The sequence below is a fragment of the Neomonachus schauinslandi genome, chromosome 3 (genome assembly GCF_002201575.2).
Source record: "Neomonachus schauinslandi chromosome 3, ASM220157v2, whole genome shotgun sequence".
Taxonomy (NCBI): Eukaryota; Metazoa; Chordata; class Mammalia; order Carnivora; family Phocidae; genus Neomonachus; species Neomonachus schauinslandi.
In genome coordinates, this window is record NC_058405.1 from 8,953,127 (window position 1) to 8,967,937 (window position 14,811).

At 41.8% G+C, this 14,811-nt stretch overlaps 1 protein-coding gene across 1 annotated transcript in view; it reads right to left on the reverse strand.

Moving 5' to 3' along the window:
- Window positions 1-3,652: 3,652 nt before the first annotated feature.
- LOC110585807 (DNA excision repair protein ERCC-5-like) overlaps window positions 3,653-14,811 on the reverse strand; it is a 32,157-nt gene continuing 20,998 nt past the window's right edge. The window contains exons 10-15 of the mRNA XM_044913511.1: window positions 12,943-13,062; window positions 12,563-12,776; window positions 11,676-11,820; window positions 7,444-7,644; window positions 6,033-6,117; window positions 3,653-4,333 (exon numbers count right to left, since the gene is read on the reverse strand). Of these exons, the coding sequence (XP_044769446.1) occupies window positions 3,734-4,333; window positions 6,033-6,117; window positions 7,444-7,644; window positions 11,676-11,820; window positions 12,563-12,776; window positions 12,943-13,062 (1,365 nt within the window). The 3' untranslated portion in view covers window positions 3,653-3,733. The remainder of the gene's footprint in view (window positions 4,334-6,032; window positions 6,118-7,443; window positions 7,645-11,675; window positions 11,821-12,562; window positions 12,777-12,942; window positions 13,063-14,811) is intronic.

The following is a 14,811-nucleotide window of genomic DNA, read 5'->3' on the forward strand; positions in this document are numbered from 1 at the left end:
TTTTTGGCTTTCTTTAAAACAAGAATAATCATTTGGTGAATAAAAATTACCTGTCTTTTTCAAGGAGTTATTTAAAAGATCATGAAACCTCAGTGCCAGATTTCTTAAGAGGCAGAATCCCTAAATCGATCATTTAAACTGACATGATGACAATGATTATTTCAGTTACACTGAACTGTTTGAAAAGTACATAGAGACTTCTGCCTCCACCTGTAAGTAGCTTATAGCACACCTCTGCTTCCGAGAACTAGAAAAGCAGATTACACACACACACACACACACACACACACTAGTGGTCAGGAGAGAGCTGCCAAGGTAGCCAAGAATTCCATGTTTTGGCTGATTATTGATAACAAAGAGGCTGAGAAGCCAAAGGGAAGGCAAGGAAGGATGCCAGGAGAGCTTCACGTGATCGCACAGAACTGGGAAGACAAAGAATAGTGTTTGGAGCTGGCAAGGCAGCCAGGAATTGGGAGCCCAAGATCCCAGGAAGCAAGAGAAATAAACCCCACACTCAGCACTGACTCTTCACTCAAGGCATTTACTCAATAAGATGTTAGGGCAAGAGGCTAATTTTCCAAGCAAAGAGTAGCTGAAAGCAGAGTAAATCTCACAATAAGAAACACCCCCGGTGTCAGTTGGTACTCCCGAAAAACTGCTTTTTTAGTAATGGGGAGAAACTGGAAGATGGAGTCTTATAAAGACCGCAAGCCAGCCTTGAATCCACTCGGTCCTGCTTATAGTCAGGTGATCTTCCCTCTGCTGCCTGCCAGAGTACCTTCCGGAATCCTCTGCAGAGGAAGATCCACAACATCTACAATTCTTTATACACGATGTCCAGCATTCACTCCGAGTTTACTAATCATACCAAGAAACAGACAACAGAAACAAGCCCACAGGTAACCCAGATATGGGAATTGTTTAACACAGACTTTAAAGTAACTGTGATGAAGATATTCAAAGAATAGATGACAAGAATTACACCAAAGAACTAGAATCTATAAAAATTAGTCAAGAAAATAGAACTGAAAATACAATACATGAAATAAAGAACTCAACAGATGAGTTTAACAGCAACAGTAGAGAAAGCTGAAGAAAAGATTAGTAAGCTGAAAGATAATTTTATAGAAAAAGTATATATATGATGGTCATCATCCTACATCACACCCATGTATACCAACTCACTTTGAATAGTGATAAATTTGCTTTGCTGCTGCTGGTTTTAAACAGGCAACCTATTTTATAGGTAAAATTGCACCCTGAATTTCAAATTAAATTTGGGGGGAAAAGAAAGATTTGGGTTCAGGTCACACTTTCCTACTGGATGGGTGAATTTGGTAAAGATGGTAAGTATCTCCAAGCTTGTTTCTTCACTTGTAAAAGGATATGCCTTGGTCAGAGGATTTACAGAAAAAAAGGATAAATACCAAAATGTTCTATAAATACCATATTTGCAGCATAAGCTGTATATCCATTTTTCCTTTTCCTGGGTACATAGTCCAGGTAGAGATTACATTTCTGAGTATTTCTGAAGAATACTGGATAGTCGATTCAATTCAACAGAATAAGTGATTTTTAACAAATGACATTGTCGGAGTGTCTGGGTGCCTCAGTCGTTAAGCGTCTGCCTTCAGCTCAGGTCATGATCCCAGAGTCCTGGATCGAGTCCCACGTCGGGCTCCCGGCTCAGCGGGAAGCCTGCTTCTCCCTCTCCTACTCCCCCTGCTGTGTTCCTGCTCTCGCTGTCTCTGTCTCTGTCAAATAAATAAATAAAATCTTAAAAAAAAAAAAAAATGACATTGTCCTTGACAGGGCTTTGGTTCTTTCCTCTTCCAGCAGGTTGAAATGCAGATATAGCAGTGACCAAGACCATTCAAGCAAGACAGCAGCCTAGGAGATGGCTGAACCTGGGACCCTGAATGACCTCATGGTGGACAGCCACCTAACCAGCTCAGATTGGCCAGCCGGTTGAGGAGATAAATAATGATCCAGCTTGTGTAGGCCATTGTATATGAAGATCTCTTTGCTACAGCAGCTTAGCCTTCACCCCAACTAGTGTAGTGCAAAACAAATGTAAATTATCTATGAAAGGCAACAAAATTAAATTTTAACAAAAGTACTACTTACATATATGCAGAAAACTCCCAATTATAAGTAGCTTTGAGAAATGAGAATATGAAAATATGCAGAAAACTCCAATTATAAGTAGCTTTGAGAAATGAGAATAATGTGAAAAAGTTAATGTCTCCCTACTCCATCCTCTCAAGAAAAGTGTTCTGCTTCAAATACCTCGAGAGAGAAGACGCATTAAAAAAAGATCTGAGTTTATTTACATGGAAGTCATTGTCGACTCTAGAAGAAAGCTGCTAGAGAAGAGTGGAAGAATCAGAGGAGATATTTCTAATTAGGAAAGAATAAATAAAAAGCAAGGAAAAGCGCAGCTGTAGACCAACTATCTGAGAAGTAGGGCAGAAAAGTAAATATAAATGAAAGCCTTAAAAAAAGCGTCCAGTAGTCAGTACAAGGCTGTTGAAAGTTATCTGTATTTAGTATTCATTGGGGTAAAGATTTTCAATTATTTGAAGGCGGAGGGAAGAAAATCAGTAAAGACGGAAATACCAAAGATGTCAGAAAAGATACAGACTTGGGTAGGCAGTACCTCTGAAGGCCAAAGAACCCAGGCTCCAGGTAATGGACAATGCCCGCCTCAGACTGTTCACAACTGTAAGCAATCAGAACTCAGGGAGCTGCTGTTGTGAGAGCAGCGGCTGAGCAATAATAAACTAACCTAGGCTAGGCCACTCAGAAGGAACGTCTCTGTTAACGATAACCAACCCCTGGAAGCCGCTCTTAACGCAGGCCCGCCTACACCGGTTCAACCACAGCCCTGAGCCCCCACAGCCATTTACACAGAACAGCTCATGACAACCAAAGTATTTTAAAAGACAAACATCACAGTACAGAGGTTCCGTATTTGGTTAATGCTCACAGGGGAAATTACGCACCCCATCTAGGTTTCCTAATTATCTTGCTATAATTGCAGCAGACATACTCTTCAAAGTATGTTGTAGCAGTGGGGTTCCCTCTTGCTTTAAGTGGACCCTGAGGAAAAATGGGAAGCAGTTGGGGGTGGGGGGGGCAGGACTTCACATAGGTGTGGGAAACGGCCGCTGTTATGGAATTAAGAAATACAGATATATTCCTTCTCATCTGGGTCGGAAAGTCAAAGAGAATGACAGAAATCAACAGAAATCCTTTCTCCCGGGCGCCTGGGTGGCTCAGTCGTTAAGGTCTGCCTTCGGCTCGGGTCGTGATGTCAGGGTCCTGGGATCGAGCCCCGCATCGGGCTCCCTGCTCCATGGGAAGCCTGCTTCTCCCTCCCCCACTCCCTCTGCTTGTGTCCCCTCTCTCGCTGGCTGTCTCTCTCTGTCAAATAAATAAATAAAATCTTTAAAAAAAAAAAAAAAAAAGAAATCCTTTCTCCCTTTTGTAATGCTGTAGGAAAGCATCAGATGTATGACAACAGAAACATGAGCAAAGACTGCGAATGCAAGGAAATAGTCAATGACATGTAAAACACTAGAAAAGTGTAACATGTCAGAAAAATGTCAGCATCCACATTTAAAAAAAACACAATACAAAAATTGTGCAAATACTTTTAATTGTATTATTTCCTCACACCAAATTCGTTATGAAATGTTAAGTTGTGCCTGATGAGGGAGAACAAACAGGCTTAAATTAATTGGGTTTTTCTCCTCCTTCCTCTTGGACCGCTCCGCTTCCCCCTTCTCCTCCCAAACACAGATCCGGCGGTCACCAGCACCGGCGTAGGCCCCCGTCCCTCATCATCACTAGAGCTGCTGCTGGTCGCGCCCGGGTCGCTGGCGGGAGCTGGGGTCGCTGCGCTCTGCAAACCCGGGCGGCTGGCGGGTGACTCCGGGGCTGCTCTCTCCTGCTGCGCCGTCACTGAAGACACACACTCAGCGTCCTCACCCGAAGAGGTCCCAGATGACGGCGAGAGGCAGGCCCCCCCCAAAAACCCGCCACAGTTACTCTCTCGCTTAGAATCAGAAAGCCTCTTTCTTTTCAGGCTTGATGACTCTTTCCATTTATTTGCTAGGCTTCTCTTCTGGGTGTTTCCTTCTGCCTTATCAGGGAACTCAAAGTCGTTCTCCATGGCAACCGACACTGCTTCTATTTCGCTGGCTGTGGCTTCTCTCTCTTTTCTCAGCATACAAGTCACAGCTCTGTTCAGTCTCTGGCTCCTAATACCCTTAGCATCTTGTCTCTCCTGTTGAGCTAATCTAAAGAAAGAATCAATTCGGAGCTGCGTCTAAAAAAATGAAATGAAATGATAAAAAAAAAATCAGGCGAGTCAGTCAACTTTCTGAAGCAAATCAAAGAGCTCCACCTTGGTCACTGGCTTTGAATGACTCTTTCAGGGAAAGTGCCTTCCTTACCTCTCAAAAGCCAAATCTCTCCCCCAGGATTTACTGAGAGTAAATTTGATCTTCTAGATCACACTTGAAGCAGTACTCACCACCTGTCACCTAAGCCCTCCATCCGCATCTCCAATAAGAACCCCCTTCCCAGGCACTCAAAGAGAGTCAGGTGTTTTTCAGTAGCCAAATATGCCAACTTCTTTTGGAGCAGCACAGTTTCGTGGGGTCTGTGTCTAAATTCCACTCCTCCCTTCTCTTCAAAACATGGTCATTGTGCGGTTCGTTGAGGGGGCAACCACACTGCATACTGGGAAATGGTCATGCTCTTTGTTTAGCAAATCCACACTTAGCAAGACATTTTTAAAATAATAGTTGCATGTGGAGAAAGTTTTATGCCTAATGTTCAACCCAGTATTATTTATGAAAACCTGAAAATCAAGGGTCCACTAAGTGCACTGAACCCGTTAAGTGAAATCTCTTTGATGCAATGTAATCTGGTCGTTTGAAATTATGAAAACCATGCAATATACAGAAAAAATCTTATGTTAATAAGTACGAGGGGGAGTTATATAGATCAAATTGCATTTATGTATGATAACAAATATATGTGCAAAGGAGGGGGGAGAATAAAAGAAAATAAACCTGTATGTTAATATCTGTGTCAGAGAAAGTAAATAATGGATCATTTTAATCCACTTTTTTCTAATTTTGGGGAAATAAATTTATATTAACTTCTATAATGTAAAGGAAGAAACATATTACAACACAATGTACCTGAAATTAAGGAGTAATCATCACAAAGCCGACACACTTTCCTTGGCTGTTGGCATACAATGGCTCCATTACAGAAAGTCATCACATAAGCAAAGGAGACGTTTTTTCGGAAAGGCCATCCACCTCAGTTTTATTTATGTTTTTTCTAAATTAACCAAACCTAATGACAATAGATTTAAATATGTGTACTTTCTAGGATATGGTCTCACTTCTACTAAGTGGTTTACCTGTACATATATTTTGGAGGCTGTTCCTGGAGTGGAACAATCTTCGGTATGGGTGGGAATATACTCACAGATACAGCGAGACCCGATTACCTACACCCACCCCACGGGAGAACTGAGAGCCATACAAAGGCCTCATCTCAAAAATCTCTCCTGCCAACATGCCATAGTGATGATGACTCATTTACAGAATGAAGGAGCACTCGTACTCGAAGAGAATTCAATGATCAGGATTTGCTTTGGACTGGACACTTCCCAGACTTTTTTTAAATGAAAATAGCTCTGAAAGACTAAAATATTCAAGCATAAACATCTCAGTACGCAATCCATTATTAGCCTGGTTTTTTCAAAGTCAGAATGAACACGCACAGACACGGAAGTCCAGCCCTAAGAGTGAAATTGAGAAATGAAGACAAAGTGCAGTTTTCCCTTTTTCTGTTTTCTTCTGTTCTCTTATCTAAAGTGTAATATTTTTAAAATGTATGTTACATACTCTAAAATAAAAGAGTAATGGGTCTTTAATAGCTGCGACTGGCAGCCTTTCTTAGTTCACTCCTCACCCTGAAGTTAGGAAAAGAGCTGCGCTGATTACCTGCTGGGCGTTCAGTTGCTTTAATACTGGAAACAGAGACTCATCTGTCTTCATCCTGTTCCACCCAAAATAACGCTGACAAAACATGCAGGCAGTTAAGGCTTCTACATGTTTTTAAAGATATTTAAACAAATGATAAATAAAAAGGTGCAAAGAACTCACCTGTAATTCCATTCCCCGTATCTCTAAAGATTTTCATATTTATAAATAATAAAGTGGTAAGAGAACAGAATGACAAAACAAACTACTGCAACATAATCATGTGGCATGTCTCCTGTTCAATGTCCTCTAAGATAAAACATACCCAACTCTCATTTTAGGACATCAAAGACTCGTTACTCTGAGAAAAGGTTAACCTAGAATAAAAAGTTTCAGATATCATACATATTTCTTTGAGAGAAAAAAACTGTAGTTAGACTAATACTATTGCAAACATTTAAGCATCTATCCAAATGATGATTTAAATATGTAAAAAGGAACATATAAATAATAATAAAACTAATCATCTTTTCTATTCTTTCAGAATAAATAATAATTATGTGGTTGTACCTATGAATGTTTATCACTACCTATTTCAAATAAAGACCCTCTTCACTCTAAAGAGATTATTCATAATAGCTAAAACATGTAAGCAACCCAAGTATCCACCAACAGATGAATGGATAAGCAAAATGGGGCATATCCACACAACGGAATATTATTCAGCCTTAAAAAGAAAGGACATTCCGACACGTGGTACAGCATGGATGAGCCGTGAGGATACTGTGCTCAGTGAAATAAGCCAGACACAAAAGGACCAACACTGAATGATTCCACTTGTATGAGGTACTCAAGTCCTCAAAACCCTGGAGACAAAAAGTAGACTTGTGGTCGCCAGGGCCCGAAGGGAGGAGATGGGGAGTTGTTGTTAATGGGTCTAGAGCTTCAGTTCTTTTCAGATGAAAAGAATGGGGATGGTGACTGGTGATTGCTGCCCAACAATATGAATGTATTTAATGCCACTGAATGGTACGCTTCAAGTGTTAAGATGATAAATTTTTTTTTTTTTTTAAGATTTTATTTTTTTATTTATTTGACAGAGAGAGAGAGAGACAGCTAGAGAGGGAACACAAGCAGGGGGAGTGGGAGAGGAAGAAGCAGGCTCCCGGCCGAGCAGAGAGCCCGATGCGGGGCTCGATCCCAGGACCCCGGGATCATGACCCGAGCCGAAGGCAGACGCGTAACGACTGAGCCACCCAGGTGCCCCGATGATAAATTTTGTTATGTATATTTTACCACCAAAAAAACCCGAGAGAGAGAAAGGAGCATCTTAAAGTATTAAGAAAAAGCTGATCCAAGTGTTCTCTACAATTCAAATGAAAACATATATTTGGCTCAGTGCTCCTTTAGGTTTGAAGGAGTAAAAGGATACTCTCTAATTTTGTCCAGATCCGGCTTCCCCCACAGAAACGACCCCCTGGAGTCATCCACCACAGGTTTGAGGTAAGCGTCTGCAACAGCTGGGTTGGGAAAGCCAGGTGTGAGCTGCAGCTTGCGCAATTTTTTTTTCACTTTGGTATCATATGGGTTAGGTTTTATCTTCTTATTTTTTTGAGCTTCATGCCACCACTCTCTACAAGGCAAAGGAGACAAGATTTCATGACATTATAGTGGATGCACTGCAGATAAAGGGCTATGCTTAGAAGATGTAAACTCAAGCCCCAGAACAAATTCCATGAGCCACAGAGTAACCATGGCAAACACTGACTGCAAGCTTACTCTGTGCCTGGCACCGTGTCAGCTGTCATACAAGCCGATCATCACCCGAGCACAGTCCTACCTACCACTGTCATCACCCCACAGAGGAAGAAACCGACCCCAAGCACAAGTCACTACCTGCTCAAGACTTCACAGGGGGCACTGGTGCGGTCAGAACCTGAGAATCGCCCGTCGGGGCCCACAACTTCTCTGGGGCTCTTTCTCAGCAGGAAAGGAGGTCATATATCTGTATCATTTACTTCAAATCAACTACAATAATAGACCCAAGAATATTTAATAATATGTAAAAATGCCAAGAACATGTTACATCTTAAAAATGCAGAACAGGACTCTACAGAAAGTAGAACCTCAATTTTGGAGAAAATGCATATATGTGAAGAAAGAAAACATACACAAGGCAATTTAAAATAATAAAAGCAATGACAACTATTATTTTACTGTGTTAGGCAATGTTCTAAGCAAGGATACAGCTGTTCATTTTCTTCTTTATATTTTATTCCTTTTTCAGTTTTTCCATTGTGATCGGAAATGACTATGGCAAGTTAAAGACAGCCCCACATTCTTTGCTTCTCCTCCCATCCAGAAGTGGGGCCTATGTCCCCTCCCTGGAGCCAGGTGGGCTTTGTGATGGAGGAAGGGATGCTGTACTAGGTCTTCAGAGCCTGCTGTTTCCACATCTGGACCCTTAAAATATCTGCCTCGGAAGCAGCTGACATGCTGTGTGAGGGAGCTCCAGATGGAGGGGATCCACATGGAGGGGGTCCAGATGGAGGGAGTCCAGATGGAGGGGGTCCAAGGCCCCAGCCCACAGTTCTGGCTGAGCTCCTGGCTGACGTCAGCACCACTGGCCAGACACGTGGCTCCCTCACCAGCGGATCCTCTAGCCCAGCTGAGTTGCCCCCTGACACACATGGAGCCCAACAGACATACCCACGCAGCCTCACCAAACTGCAGATCCATGGGCAAAAATCAATGACTGCTGGAAGCCACTGAGGTTTAAAGTATTTTACAACACGGCAAGAGACAACCGGAAAAATTTATACAGTTAGGAAGAATGAATAGCATAAAGTTAAAAGCAAAGAAAACCCTCACCAATCTACACATTCAATGAAACGTTAAAAAAACACACACACACACACACTCTGTCGTGTTGCACTGCTTCCCATCCTTGCCGGGTGGGGCACGGACTCAGATCTGCTCTCAGCCAGTGCCTCATTTCACCAACGCAGGAGTGCCTCCTAGCACTACAAAAGACTAACTGCAGTCTTCACTACAGCATCAAAAGGCAAAAAGGAACTAAGATCTGTCTTCATCAGTTTTACAATACCGTTTCCAGGAGTGCACTAAGAGAACACCTATAATTCTCGCCTACTCTCTTTTGAATTTCCATCTTTGAGATAAGCAATCAGGATTGTCAGCGAGGATGATCAGCACAACATACCGAGCGAGCATTCATCCCACTGAGAGAATCTCCCCCTCCTTAAAGCAGGAGGGCCGGGCACTGCCATAAAGATGAAAGATGGCATCTGCCAGTCAGCTGAGCTGTGGAGGACACGGCAGGGAGTGGGAGTGACCGTGCTAGGACGGAAGGATCTGTGCCCGGGCCAGGTCGGTGGGGGTGACTGCCATTCTCTGTCCGTGCTCTTCCAGGGACATCTGGGCATTTGGGCCCAGTGTGTTCAGATCTCATTTGCCCGCAAGAGAACCCAAAACGTTCTGTGAAATCTCCCCTAATTTAAATGTTGGTAGCCAATTCACAATGAAGGCTCCACAGAAGAGGGCACTGTGCAGGCCTAACCAAACACAGCTGGGCTGAATTCAGTGGGCAGGCCCGGAGTAGCTCCACCTTAAAGGGGGGTGACAAGCCAGAGTCTGGTTAGGTGAAAGGGAAAGCGGAAAAGAAAGCAAGGCAACACTCTCAATTTCACTGCCTTCCACCTCTCCTCCGGCTCTCTAACTGCATCTGTCCTCATGTTCCCGAGCCAGGCACAGCTCCGGCTGCTCCTCTCTGCCAGCCACCAGCTGGACAACCAGACAGAAATGGCTAAAATGTAAACCACTCAACTAACGAGAGAAAATAAATAAGGCATAAATAGGCATTCACTCTATCAGAAATGCAAATTTTCAACAAACAAAAAATTTCAGGATACCAAATTAAAAATCTAAATACCATTTTTACTTATCCTATAATAATCAGATAAGAACCCAACAATACGTCTCTGAAGGCATTCAATCATGTTTGATCAGACTTTGAAAAAAAAGAAATAACAATAAGCATGTGATTAATTAATCACAATACATCAGAAGACTACTATGGAGTCATTAAAAACTGTTACTCATCTATACATTGTTGACAGAATGCCTTGTTCTATCACCAAATGAGTTATAGGTAACGTAAAAAGAAACAACACACACTTGTATGAGTACAGATGTGTATATATATATATAATGTCTGAGTATACTGCACAAAGTCTAAAATTATATAAACCAAAATGTTAACTATAACCATCTTTTTAATTCATATTTCATAATTTTTCTATTACTATTTGTAAAGTTGTTTGTAGTTTTTCAAGTTATTTAAAGACCATGACCTACGAGCTACCCAGTAACTTATTGCCAGTATATTATTTCCTCAATAATATGAAAATCATGAGGAGAGATACAAAGAAAGCATAAAATAAATACACTGGAACATATGCTACAGCTAGAGAAGGGCAAACATTAAAACGACTTCTGCATTTAAGTTTTAATTTTAATCACTGATTAAGAATCACTGATTCTTAGACCAGAACATCTGAGAATTTTTCAGACACCAGGAGATAAAACTGGAAAGAACTCCAAAGAACCATTAAATCAACTCCTACCAAATAGTATCTCATGACAAGTTGGTGGTTAGAAAATGCCATCACAACCTTGTGAATAGACTAAAAACCGCTGAACTGTGAAATTTATGGTATGTGACTTATAGTCCAATTTTTTTAAATGCCATCGAGGACCAACCTTAAGAAAGAACTCCTTTCATGGACATCCTCCTAAATACCACTGTCCCAGAAACTCCATAATTGAAGTGTACCCCATGGGCAGCACAATGGTGGGTTCTGGGTGGAATGCACCACCATCACTAAACACATCAGAATACACACAGCAAGAAACGGACAGCAGGGCCCGAGGTACAGTTCTCAACATTGTATTTCCATGTCACTCTGGCTCCTCTTTCAGAACACTTAACACAAGGAAGTACAGGGACATGTTTGCTTCTGTCCCCCCCAAGAGTGTGGAGGTCCTTGAGAGCGCAGCCTACAGCTTAGTCAACTTTCCTACCCCAGCCTAGCAGGGCGTCTGACACAAGAGCAACCACTCAATCCATATCTGAATGAATGAAATGGGAATTTCTACTTGCCTATGGAATCCCACAGACCTGGCTATGTAGCCCCTTGATCTAGGATAAGCCTGGTACCTCTAAAAAAATTGTCTCTGATTTCCTTGAAGTCTAGAAAGGGAAAACAAATTTGGTAACCCAGTCAATTCCGGTGATTTGTGACAGTTCATGATGCAAATAATAGTTTTGTTTGTTAAACTGGGTATTTTTTTTTTAAGACTTATTTATTTGAGAGAAAGAGAGCAAGAGAAAGAGAGAGAGCAACAGAGAACATGTGCATGCCTGTGCAGGGGAGAGGAGCAGAGGGAGAAGAGAATCCCAAGCAGACTCCATGCTGAGCACTGAGCACTGAGCGCAAAGCCCAACGTGGACTTGATCCCACAAACCCGAGGCCATGACCTGAGCCAAAACCAAGAGTCAGATGCTTAACCAACTGGGCCACCCAGGCACCCTAAATCAGACATTTACATAAACGTTTTAATTAAAGAAATTAAGGAAGAACTTACGAGAATTTTAGGAGAGGTTCCAGGCCATGTCCAGGGAATTCATTGAGAATTTCCATGGCTGTAACACAACCTACAGTTGGTATTCCTTCTGTATAATCACTTCCAAGCAAATAGGCCAAATTTATTAATTTGTTCCGGTCTAATCCTATAAAAGTAAAAACATTTTATATTTTTTAAATTTTTATTAGAACACACCAAGCAAGATTCTGCCTCCGGGCCTTTACACTCTCTAGGCCCTTTGTCTGACGTGCTCATCCCTAAGGTATGTACCACAACTCATTACCTCTTTTCTTTAGGCCCTAGCCCAAAAGTGACCTATTAGTAAAGCCTTTCCTGACCACAGCTCCATATACAACAGCACATGCGCTCTTCCTGTGACTGCAGGTCACCCTCTCCTCTTCTACAGCTTTGTTTTTCTACATGGATTATGTTTATTATCGTTTCTCCTACTAGACTTGTATTCTCCAGTTTCCCCACCGCCAAGAACAAAAATTGGCATACAGGAAATCACTCGATATGTATTTGTTAGATGAATGGAAAAATGAAGAATCACTGCCAGAAACACTAACACAGGGCCATGGAGCTCACTGCCTCCCTTCTCTGCCACCTTTGGTTTACTCCAGAGATCTCGGATAACCGGTCAAAGTGTAAGCAGGTCAGGTAATTAAAACTGCAGAAAATGCCTAAACATTACTAGGGTTTTAATTTCTTAACTCTAATTTAAAACTCCTATTCCTCTCTAGAAGCAAAAGATCACTTACATGAAAACTTGTAGAGACCTACCATTTCCTAGTTAATACATCAAACTAGTTCCTTGGAAAGGAAAAAATTCATAATACGAATTCTAAAGGTAAATCTCAAAGAGTACTCACACTCTGAAGTCTTACCAAGTTGGTTGTGAAAGTCCACATACTGGTAATACTCTACAAACTTGTTTTTATTAAAGAAGTTTTTATAGACATGCCGTGCTCCAAAGAGCCAAATATCACTATCATCAGTGATTGTTCCAGAAGTCTGATCAGTCAGATCCAGGATGGCGCACTGCGCCTCTGCTTCCATGGGAGCCTCGATGTAGGGAATGCCAAACAGGCGAAGAAGTTCCTGGAGAGTGAAAGACACACCGTGACCCCCGGGAAATGCGGGACCCGGCCTTGACCAGAAATGGGAGCAGTGCGCACACATTTCACTGAAGGCATCCGCCTGGGGAATCGGATTAAGTAAAACCAGCAGTAGGAATTGCTAAAGGAGGCCTGGCTTGTACACCTACCTGGCTTTCCAGGAACATCTGCCCCGTCACGGTGGCAGCAATCCGTTCTTGCTGCTGTTTTTGTGCTTTCAACGAATTCTGCTGTGCTAACAGGCTGCTCTCCAGAGTTTCCAGTTCCTCCTGCAAAATAATTCCATCTGTAGATAATTATATTAATGATCCAATTAAGCTCATTTGTTACAAAAAGACTGCATTTAGTCTAAGTTTCCAAATAAGCATTCCTCCTTATGAAGTTTCCCACTTGGATTTCTGAGCAGGTCTGTATTATCTTTAGAGTTCCCTCACTAAATCACCCATGTTTTAGTTTAAACAAATTGAATTTTTAAAAAACACAGAGTGAGGGGCACCTGGGTGCCACAGTCCATTAAGCATCTGCCTTCAGCTCAGGTCATGATCCCAGGGTCCTGGGATCAAGCCCCGCATCGGGCTCCCTGCTCAGCCGGGAGTCTGCTTCTCCCTCTCCCACTCCTCCTGCTCGTGCTCGCTCTCTCTCTCTCTCTCTCTCTCTCATAAATAAAATCTTAAAAAAAAAAAAACCCACAGTGTGAGAAACCACTTCCCACCCACTAGGGTGACTAGAATCAAAAGGACAGTATTAGTGTTAATGAGAATGTGGAAAACCTGGAACCCTTATACACTGTTGGTGGGAATGGTGCAGCCACTTTGGAAAAGTCTGATGGGGCCTCAAAAGGTTAAACACAGCTACCTGTGACCAAGCAATTCTATTCCTAGGTGTACACCTGAGAGAAATGAAGATATATGTCCATCCCCACAAAAACCTGTACACAGATGTTAACAGCAGCATTATTCATAATATCCAAAAAGTGTAAACAACCCAAATGTCCATCAAATGATAAATGAATAAAATGTGGTTCATATCCATACGATGGAATACTATTTGGCAATAAAGAGTACTAACACATGCTACAACGTGGACGGACCTTGAAAACATTCTGCTAAATGAAAGGAGCCAGAAACAAAAGACCACAGGTTGTATGATCCCATTTATATGCAATGTCCAGAAAAGACAACTCCATAGAGACAGGAAGTAGATGAGTGGTCCCAGAGGTGGAGAGGAAGGGACAGGGAGTGACAGCTAATGGGTACAGGGCTTCTTTTTGGGGTGATGGAAATGTTCTAAAATTGTGATAGTTATATAACTGTGAATTACACTAAAAGCTATGAATTGTAAAAAATAAAATGTCAATTACTATACCCTCAAAAATATGAAATAATTGGAGATAAATCTGACAAAGGATGTGTAAGATTTGTACACTGAAAACTGCAAAACACTGCTGAGAAAATTTTAAAAATTCAGACATATCGGGCGCCTGGGTGGCTCAGTTGGTTAAGCGACTGCCTTCGGCTCAGGTCATGATCCTGGAGTCCCTGGATCGAGTCTCGCATCGGGCTCCCTGCTCGGCAGGGAGCCTGCTTCTGCCTCTGACCCTCCCCCATCTCATGTGCTCTCTCTCATTCTGTCTCAAATAAATAAATTTTAAAAAATCTTAAAAAAAAAAATTCAGACATATCTGAATAAATCAAGATATATCCTTTATTCACAGATCAGAAGATAGAATGTTGCTAAGATTTAATTCCCCCCAAATCGATCTGTATATTCAATACGATCTCATCAAAACCTTAGGCATTTTTCATACAAATTGAGAGGCTAATTCTAAAATTCATATGGAAATGCACAGGATTTATAAAAGTGAAACAACTTTGAAAAAAACAAAGCTGGAAGATTCACACTCGCACTGCCTCGTTTCAAGAGTTACTATAAAACTACAATTTGTGATGTGTTTTGAGTTGATTTTGGTGTATCACACACGGCACCAAAGTTTTTTTTTTTTCCTAGCACCAGTGCAA